The 10,411-nt window shown below is 49.0% G+C and overlaps 1 protein-coding gene across 1 annotated transcript in view; it reads left to right on the top strand.

Moving 5' to 3' along the window:
• The window catches only part of LOC144600825 (slit homolog 1 protein-like), a 114,023-nt gene that overhangs the window by 54,463 nt on the left and 49,149 nt on the right, over nucleotides 1-10,411 (top strand). The window contains exons 10-12 of the mRNA XM_078412716.1: nucleotides 5,159-5,230; nucleotides 8,661-8,732; nucleotides 9,825-9,896. Of these exons, the coding sequence (XP_078268842.1) occupies nucleotides 5,159-5,230; nucleotides 8,661-8,732; nucleotides 9,825-9,896 (216 nt within the window). The remainder of the gene's footprint in view (nucleotides 1-5,158; nucleotides 5,231-8,660; nucleotides 8,733-9,824; nucleotides 9,897-10,411) is intronic.

Below are 10,411 nucleotides of genomic sequence, written 5' to 3'. Positions count from 1 at the left end.
GAGAGAGAGGCACAGAGAGAGAGACGCACAGAGAGAGAGAGGCACAGAGAGAGAGGCAGAGAGAGAGAGAGAGCCACAGAGAGAGAGAGGCACAGAGAGAGAGAGGCACAGAGTCACCGAGAGAGAGAGGCACAGAGAGAGAGAGAGGCACAGAGAGAGAGAGGCACAGAGAGAGGCACAGAGAGAGAGAGACGCAGTCACCGAGAGAGAGAGTCACAGAGGCACAGAGAGAGAGAGGCACAGAGAGAGAGAGGCACAGAGAGAGAGAGGCACAGAGAGAGACGCAGAGTCACCGAGAGAGAGAGTCACAGAGGCACAGAGAGAGGCACAGAGAGAGAGAGGCACAGAGAGAGAGAGGCACAGTCGCCGAGAGAGAGAGAGGCACAGAGAGAGAGAGGCACAGTCACCGAGAGAGAGAGGCACAGAGAGAGAGACGCACAGAGAGAGAGGCACAGAGAGAGAGAGGCACAGTCACCGAGAGAGAGAGGCACAGAGAGAGAGACGCACAGAGAGAGAGGCACAGTCAGAGTCACAAAGTCACAGAGTCATAAGGAGTCATGGAGTCACAGTGTAACAGAATCACAGAAACTCAGTCACAGAGTCACAGAGTCACAGAGTCTTGGTTCTTGGTCCTCCAAAATATTCCAAATGGAATTTAAACTGGAGGTGGCGGAGTATGGACTTAAGCAAGAAGGGCTTCTTGGAGAAGAAGAGCTGCCTTAAATGTAGTTGTGTCTGGTTGAGTAACTATAGTAGGGTGAAGACTATTCCGAGTCACTGAGTCAGAGTGAGAGAATCACAAAGCCACAGAGTTACAGGGTGAAAGGGTCACAGAGTCATAGCATTATGGAGTTATATAGAGTCGTACAACATGGACACAGGCCCTTCGGCCCAACTTATCCATGCCGACCAACATGCCCCATCTACACTCGTCTCACCTGTCTGCATTTTAGTTTTAGTTTTGTCTTGTTTATTATTGATATGTGTACCCAAGCACAGGGAAAAGCTTTCTTGTTACGTGTTATCCAGTCAGTGGAAAGACTGTGCATGAATACAATCAAGCTGTCCACGCATCGGTACCAAGCTGTACAGATACAGGATAAAGGGAATAACGTTTAGAGCAAGATTAAGTCCAGTAAAGTCTGATTAAAGATAGTCCGAGGGTCTCCAATGAGGGAGATGTTAGGTCAGGACCGCTCTCTAGTTGGTGATAGAGATACGGCGCCGACCCAAACCCTTCGGTCCACCGACCAGTCCGAAAAAGGGTCTCGACCCGAAACGTCGCCCATTCCTTCTCTCCTGAGATGCTGCCTGACCTGCTGAGTTACTCCAGCATTTTGTGAATAAATACCTTCGATTTGTACCAGCATCTGCAGTTATTTTCTTATACTACCCATACACAACTAGCTCTGATCTACACACGAGGGGCAACTTAACAGAAGCCAATTAACGTACGAACCTGCACCTTTTTGGGATGTGGGAGGAAATCGGAGCACCCGGAGAAAACTCACGCGGTCATGGGGAGAATGTACAAACCCCGTCCAGACAGCACCCAGAGTCAGGTTGGAACCCAGGTCTCAGCAGGCGCGGGGAGACGGATGGGGATTTATAAAGAGAAAGTGTGCAATTGTGAAAATTTATTTTCGATTTAAATTGTGTAAGTCCCTGACAAATTCTGACAGGTTTCTTTGTAAGATTTTCTATAAGTAGAGAATAAATATAGAAATGTGGTCTCGTATGGATTTAGTTAGCACTCTGGGCCCTTTATGTAGCTGGTTTATACAAGGGCGGCACAGTGGCGCAGCAGTAAAGTTGCTGCCTTACAGCGCTTGTAGCACCAGAGACCCGGGTTCGATCCTGACTGTGGGTGCTGTCTGCACGGAGTTTGTACGTTCTCCCCGTGACCGCGTGGGTTTTCTCCGGGTGCTCCAGTTTCCTCCCACACTCCACAGACGCGCAGGTTTGTAGGTAAGTTGACTTGGTATAAATGTAAATTGTCCCCAGTGTATAGGATGGTGTTAATGTGTGAGGATCCTTGGTCGGTGAGGACTCGTTGGGCCGAAGGGTCTGTTTCTGCGCTGTATCTCTAAACTAAAAACTAAACAAGACAGCAATGAGCCGCCAAATGTTGGAGTCGTGAATTGCACTCGCGTTTTAATGATCAGGGAAGTGGTGCACATACCAAACATGAGGCAGGAGTGAGTTACAGGCTGGAATCTAACCCAGGGGTTCAGTGAGGTGTAAGTGGATCATTGAACATTGAACAGTACTGCACAGGAACAGGCCCTTCGGCCCACAATATCCATACCGAAAATGATGCCGTTAAACTAATCTCCTCTGCCTGCATGTGATCCATCTCCCTCCATCCCCTGCATATCCACGTGTCTGCCTCGTAACTTCTTAAACACCACTATGGCATCTGCCTCCACCACCACCCCTGGCAGCGTGTTCCAGGCACCCACCACCCTCTGTGTAAAAAAACCCGCCCCGCACATCTCCTTTAAACTTTCCGCCTCTCACCTTAAAGCCATGCCCTCTAGACTCTGACATTTCCACCATAGAAAAAATGTTCTGTCTACCCTCTCTATACCCTATCCTACCTATACCCTACCCTATGCATACATTTACACCTCCCCTCAATCTCTGACACTCCAGAGAAAACAATCCATGTCTGTCGAACCTACTCCATATAGCTAATAATCTCCAATTCATGGAGCATTCTGGTAACCCTCTGCTTCACCCATTCCAAAGTCTCCACATCCTTCCTGTAATGGGGTGACCAGAACTGAACGCATTATCATAGAACATAGGACATAGAACAGTACATGACAGGAAAGGGCCATTCGGCCCATCATGTTGGTGCCGAACATGATGCCAAGTTAAATTGATCCCATCTGCCTGTGCATGATCCGTATCCCTCTATTCCCTGCACTTCCGTGTGCCCATCTAAAAGCCTCTTAGACACCAGGAAAAGGCATAATATCCTGGGGATAACCAAGGCAACTGAAGGGCGGCCACGGTGGTGCAGCAGTAGAGCTGCTGCCTTACAGCACTTGCAGCGCCAGAGACCCGGGTTCGATCCCGACTACGGGTGCTGTCTGTGCGGAGTTTGTACGTTCTCCCCGTGACTGCATGGATTTTCTCCGAGATCTTCGCTTTCCTCCCACACTCCAAAGACGTACCGGTGTGTAGGTTATTTGGCTTGGTGTATGTGTAAATTGTCCCTGGTGTGTGTAGGATAGTGTTAATGTGCAGGGATCGTTGGTTGTTGCGGACTCGGTGGGCCGAAGGGCCTGGTTCCACGCTGTATCTCCAAACTAAACTAAACTAAACTGAACCATTCTATCAACAACTCGAGAGCGGTCCTGAGCTATAGGTTATCGGTTGCCTGATAACAGCTGGGAAGAAATTGTCCCTGAATCTGGAGGTGTGCGTTTTCACACTTCTGTACCTCCTGCCTGATGGGAGAGGGGAGACGGGGTGAGCCTCCATTACGAGTCAGAACGCTCACGTGATCAGACAAAACGTGCAAAGGGAATTAGTGAAAGAAACGCTGAACAAGGCTGCAGATTTCACACAGAAGAGTTGAATGGGGAAGGATACATGTCTCTCAGGATACCAGGCACAAAGCCCAACTATAGGCTAATTAAGGGAGACTTTTGTCCATGAAATGGGATTATGTATTTAAAAGTTAATAGTTACTCCTGAGAGAAGCATTTAAGATGAAAGCCCTGGACTTCTATGTAATCCTCTTACACGTCTCTCAAATCTCTTTCTTATTCTTGCTGATTTTTACATTAATGTCAGAGCTGTTAAGAGCTGCATTTCCCCAGCACGGATTAGATGCAAAGTAAAGCTTCCTCTGCACACTCCTGGCAAAAAGAATGGTTTAGATACAGGGTAAAGCTTCTATGCTGTGTTCTCACACATTCCCAGGGCAGAGACAGCATGGGTTTAGATACAGAGCGAAGCACCATGTGTTTTTTTTCTGGAGTTTGTGCGTTCTCCCTGTGACAGCGTGGGTTTCCTCCGGGTGCTCCGGTTTCCCCCCACCTCCCAAAGACGTGCGGGTTTGTAAGTTAGTTCGCCCTCCGTAAATTGCCCTTGGTGTGCAGGAAGTAGACGAGAAAGTGGGATGACGTAGAAAAAAGTGTGAAAGGGTGACCGATGGTCAGCGTGGACTTGATGGGTCGAAGGGACTCTTTCCATGCTGTATCTTTCAAGCCAATTCAATGCAAAAGCACGTAAGTGACTACATTTATGGACGAGAGTCACCTTTAACATTTCAGAAGATAGAACCAAAGTGCTGGAGTAACTCAGCGGGACAGGCAGCATCTCTGGAAAAAAATAACGGGTGATGTTTCAGGTCGAGACCCTTCTTCCGACTGAGAGTCAGGGGAGGCATTTCCTGTCTATCTTCGGTGTAAACCAACACCTACAGTTTTTCACGTCTCCACTACATTCCACGCTTGCTTATTTTCTTGTTTGCACTGCCTGACGCGCTCGAGTATGGTCAAATGCACAGTGCTGGAGTAACTCAGCGGCTCAGGCAGCATCTCTGGAGAACATGGTTAGGTGACTTTTGGTGTCGGGATCAGTCTGAAGAAGGGTATTGACCCGAAACGTCACCCATCCTTGTTCTCCAGAGATGCTGCCTGACCGCTGAGTTACTCCAGCACTTAATGTCTATCCTCAGTATATACCAGCATCTGCAGTTCCTTTCTGCTCATTTTAACATTTCAGAGTTCACTTTGAATCTGTGGAATTCTCTGCCTCAGAAGGCAGTGGAGGCCAATTCTCTGAATACATTCAAGAGAGAGCTCTTAAGGATAGCGGAGTCAGGGGGTATGGGGAGAAAGCAGGAACGGGGTACTGATTGAGAATGATCAGCCATGATCACATTGAATGGCGGTGCTGGCTCGAAGGGCCGAATGGCCTACTCCTGCACCTATTGTCTATTGTCTATTGTCTATTGACGTATTTGTGTGTAACATACCTGCCCGTAACATCTCGCAGTAACATTTGTTATACGTGCGAGTAACATACTAGCATAGGTGAACCATACCTGTGTGTAACATGTACGTATTTGCATGTAACATGCCTGCTCGCTGCTCTTGTTTCGAATCCCCCTTACTGTTTCATTTCATTTTCTTTCCAGACGACTGGAGCAAAATGGAATCAAATCGGTCCCACCAGCGACTTTTACCACGTATAAGAAACTGCGGCGGATGTAAGTAAGGAATAGATCAGGTAGACGCACAGAGTCTCTTGCCCAGAGTAGGAGAATCTAGAACCAGAGGACATAGGTTTAAGGTGAGGGGGGAAAAATTTAATAGAAACTGAGGGGTAACTTTTTTTCACACAAAGAGCGGTGGGTGCATGGAACGAGCTGCCGGAGGAGGTTGTTGAAGCAGGTGCTATCGCAACGTTTAAGAAACATTTAGACAGGTACATGGATAGGACAAGTTTAAAGGGGTACCAGACCAAGTGGACCCGTTGGGCCCAAACCTCTCCTGCAATGGTGGAGCACCCTCTCCTACCCCTCCCCCTTCCCCCCCTATTCCCCTCCTCCCTTCTCCCCCTCCCCCCTGCCCCCCTCCCCCTCCCCTCCCCCTCCCGGGCCAAGCACAAGCAGGTGGGACTAGTGTAGACGGGGCATGTTGGTCAGTGTGGGCAAATTGGGCTGAAGGGCCTGTTTCCACGTTATATGACTCCACACAGAATCAGTGCACAAACGGAACCTGTTCCAAAACCCTGTCAAGATTGGATGATAGATCGGCCACGAGGGGACAAGTTGCCTATTGCCCTCCCCTGTGGCACAATTGAGAGCCCTCAGATGCAAGAGAGTCTAGGACCAGAGAGCACAGCCTCAGAATAAAAGTACATATCTTTGGAATGAAGATGAGGAGGAATTTCTTTAGCCACGGTGCGGTGAATCTGTGGAATTCATTGCCACAGACGGCGGTGGTTTCCAAGTTAGTGGGGGTATGTTTAAAATGGAGATTGACAGGTTCTTGATGAGTAAGGGTGTCAAAGGTTACGGGGAGAAGGCAGAAGAAAGGGGTTGAGAGGGAAAGATAGATCGGCCATGATCGAATTGTGGAGTGGATTCGATGGGCTGAATGGCCTAATTCTGCTCTTATGACTTATGAGGTTCTGCGGCGTTACAAACCAGTGGCCCATGCAAATTTAATCTCGCTCACAAATATTCCATACCTTGTGTATCGTTAATGGAGAGTGGCCAGTGATTGTGATCTGCCACTGTTTTTCTCTCCTCAGTTTGCCATCTGTTACGTTAGTGAAGGTCTTTTGCACAGCCACCCACCCACAATGCAATGCAGCTGGTGGAGCCGCTGCCTCACAGCTCCAGAGACCTGGCTATCATCCTCACCCCCATGATGTGCTTGAATGTTCTCCCTGTGACTGAGTGCGTTTCCTCCGGGTGCTCCGGTCTCCTCTCACATCTCAAGGCCATGTGGGTTTGTAGGTTAATTAGCCCTCTGTAAATTGCCCCTGGTGTGCAGGGTCGTAAGGTCATAAGTGATAGGAGTAGAATTAGGCCATTCGGCCCATCAATACTACTCCGCCATTCAATCATGGCTGATCTATCTCTCCCTCCTAACCGCATTCTCCTGCCTTCTCCCCATAACCCCTGACATCCGCACCAATCAAGATTGGTTGGCTCAGCGGCTCAGGCAGCATCTCTGGAGAACATGGTTTGGTGACTTGTGGTGTCGGGATCAGTCTGAAGAAGGGTATTGACCCGAAACGTCATCCATCCTTGTTCTCCAGAGATGTTGCCTGACCGCTGAGTTACTCCAGCACTTAATGTCTATCCTCAGTATATACCAGCATCTGCAGTTCCTTTCTGCAAAGAGTTCACTTGACGTATCTATCTCTGCCTTACAAAATATCCACTGACTTGGCCTCCACAGCCTTCTGTGGCAAAGAATTCCACAGATTCACCACCCTCTGACTAGGGAGTGGTAGAATTGGGGAGGGAAGGGTTTTGACGGGAATGCGGGATGAATAAATTGGGATTAGTGTAGGTTTGGTGTAAATGGATACTTGATGTTCGACATGGACTGTCAGGGCCGAAGTGCCTGTCTCCTCCCTGTTGTGACCCGATGGTTTTACGACACTTGGGATCTCCCAGGCAGCCTCCTCTCACCCTATCACCCTTCCTCCTTCATGCGTTTGTTCAGTGTAGAGCCAGAGGCATAGAGTCATACCGCACGGAAACAGGCCCTTCGGCTCAGCTCGTCTATGCCGATCAGCATGCCCCCTCTCGCTTGTCCCACCTGCCAGCGTTCGGCCCATATCCCTCTAAACATTTTCTATCCATGTACCCTTCCAAGTGTCTTATTGGCGAGGCCAAGCGCAGGCTCGGCGATCGTTTCGCTGAACACCTCCGCTCAGTCCGCCTGAACCTACCTGATTTCCTGGTTGCTCAACACTTTAACTCACCCTCCCATTCCCACACTGACCTTTCTGTCCTGGGCCTCCTATATTGTCAGAGTGAGGCCCAGGGCAAAAATTGGAGGAACAGCACCTCATATTTCGCTTGGGTAGCTTACACCCCAGCGGTATGAACATTGACTTCTCTAACTTCAAATAGCCCTTGCTTTCCCTCTCTATCCATCACCTCCCCCTTCCCAGTTCTCCCACCAGTCTGACTGTCTCCGACTACATTTTATCTCCGTACCGCCCACTCCCCTGACATCAGTCTGAAGAGGGGTCTCGACCCGAAATGTCACCCATTCCTTCTCCCCAGAGATGCTGCCTGTTCTGCTGAGTTACTCCAGCAGTAAGTATCTTTTAAATGTTGTTATAGCATCTGCCTCAACCACCTCTGCTGGCAGCTGGATCCATTTTCTCTCCATCCTCTGAGTGAAACAGTTACCACCCAGGTTCCTATTAAATCTTTTGCCTCTCAGCATAAACCTTTTGCCTCGGGTTCTTGATTCTTCTACCCTGCCATTCCCCCTATGTATTCCCCTCATGTCTTTAAACACCTCTATAAGATCACCCTTTATCCTTCTGCGCTCCAAGGAATAAAGACCTAGCTTGTCCAGCCTCTTGCTGTAGCTCAGGACCTCAAGTCCAGGCAACATCCTCGTACATCTCCTCTGCAGTCTTTACATCCTAACAACATCCTTTCGATAGCAGGGTGACAAAAACTGAACGCAATACTCCAAATGCGACCTCACCAACGTATTACATAACTAAAACATCCTCTGAATATGTCTCTGGCCTTCGCCCTGACCACACCAGGCAATGGTCATTTCCATACTCACACCACCTGTTTTCTCCTTCATCAGTTAATGCACCAAATGCCTGGGATTGTAGAGCAGTCTCGACCCGATAGGGTCTCGACCCGAAACATCACCCATTCCTTCTCTCCTGAGATGCTGCCTGACCTGCTGAGTTACTCCAGCATTTTGTGAATAAATGCCTGGGATTGATTAGTTTGGTGATAGAGTATGGAAACAGGCCCTTCGGCCCACCGGCCCCATGACGACCATCGATCCCCCATTCGCACGAGCACTATATTATCCCACTTTCTCTTCGGCGTGGACTCGGTGGGCAGAAGGGTTTCCTTCCACGTTGTATCTCTGCAGTTAAAGTCTAAAGACTAAAGGGTTTTCTTTCCATTTTAGAGACCTCAGCAACAACCAAATCGCTGAGATTGCTCCTGATGCCTTCCAAGGATTGCGATCCCTCAACTCGCTGTGAGTATTCAATAGGCCAGCGTAATGGAGGAGGTCTCTATGCAATACGATACGATATGATACCATACCATACGATAGAACTTTGTTTACCTCAGGAAGGAATTTGGTCTGCCAACAGTCATAAAACAGGACAAGATACATGAAACATGAAATTAAAGTGACGAGTGGCAAGGACTGGGGATGTGCAAAGATTGGGGAGGAGGGTGGGGGAGGGGAGTCAATGGTCTCAATGGTATCAATGCTCTCATGTGCCAAGGTACAGTGTAGCTCAACGGGTCAGGTAGCATCTCTGGAGAAAAGGAATAGGTGACATTTTGGGTCGCAACCCTTCTTCAGACTGAGAGTCAGGGGAGAGGGAAATTAGAAATATGAAAACTTACAGGACAGATCAGAGGCGGCACTGGTGACCAGAGAGCCCACAACAGTCCATTGTTGGCTGTGGAGGAGGTGATAACGAGGGGATCTGAACAGTAAAATTAGAACAGCGACTAGGCTGGGGGAGAGATGGAGAGAGAGGGGATGAAAGGATTACTTTCCTTATGTTAGAGAAATCAATATTCATACCGCCAGCAACTCATCCCACTGCGCCACTGTGCTGCCCCTTGTACAATTGCAACACACCATCCCAACCTCTGTACTTAGGGTTGCCAACTTTCTCACTACCAAACAAGGGATAAAAGGTGATGTCACCACCCCGTGCCCACGTGATCTCACCCAGCCAGCGGCCACCTGCTCTCGCTCCACCAATGGCAGCCGACCGGGCCGGGAGGCGAGTTACTACGCAACCTCCGTTAGGCGGCGCCCGGGCCTCCGGGCCTACGCTGTCCGGGCCTACAGTGTCCAGGCCAATAGCGCTCCCCGGGCCTAATACGGGACAAGGGCAGTCCCGTACGGGAAAAACCAATTTAGCCAAATATATGGGATGTCCCGGCTAATGCGGGACCGTTGGCAACCCTATCTGTACTCAACGTCCTGATTGATGAATGCCGGCGTGCTAAAGGCCTGTTGCACTCTGGGAAAATATCCTCGTTTCAATACCTTCCTGGGGTCATACTCCTGTCTTGAAAGTTCCTTTATCTCCTCTGTTTGCAGGGTCTTGTACGGAAACAAAATCAATGAACTACCAAACGGTGTGTTCGATGGACTCTACGCTCTTCAACTACTGTGAGTGTTTGGTCTGTTCGAGTAAGCTTGGCAAGGAACATCACTATTTGGTGAAGCAGGATAAGAGAGGCAGTGCTTCATTGTCACATGTACCCACAACTGAACAATGAAACTCCTACTTGTTGCAGCTTCATAGGCCTGCAATGGCAATAACACAGCAACACATGCTCAATGATCAGTGATACCATGAATGAATAATAAATAATGATTTAGCTTAGTTGAGAGATACAGCGTGGAAACAGGCCCTTCAGCCGACCAGCGATCACCCCGTACACTAGCAATATCCGACACACCAGGGACAATTTACAATTTTACAGAAGCCAATTAGCCTACAAACCTTTACGTCTTTGGATTGTGTGAAGAAAGCGGAGATCACGGAGAAAACCCCCGCAAGTCCCGGGGAGCACCTGGAGAAAACCCACGTGGTCACAGGGAGAACATACAAACCCCATACAGGCAGCACTCGTAGTTAGGATTGAACCCTGGACTCTGGCCTTGTAAGGCAACAACTCTAC

The sequence above is a fragment of the Rhinoraja longicauda genome, chromosome 16 (genome assembly GCF_053455715.1).
Source record: "Rhinoraja longicauda isolate Sanriku21f chromosome 16, sRhiLon1.1, whole genome shotgun sequence".
Classification (NCBI taxonomy): domain Eukaryota; kingdom Metazoa; phylum Chordata; class Chondrichthyes; order Rajiformes; family Arhynchobatidae; genus Rhinoraja; species Rhinoraja longicauda.
This window is presented reverse-complemented; position numbering and strand designations above follow the sequence as displayed.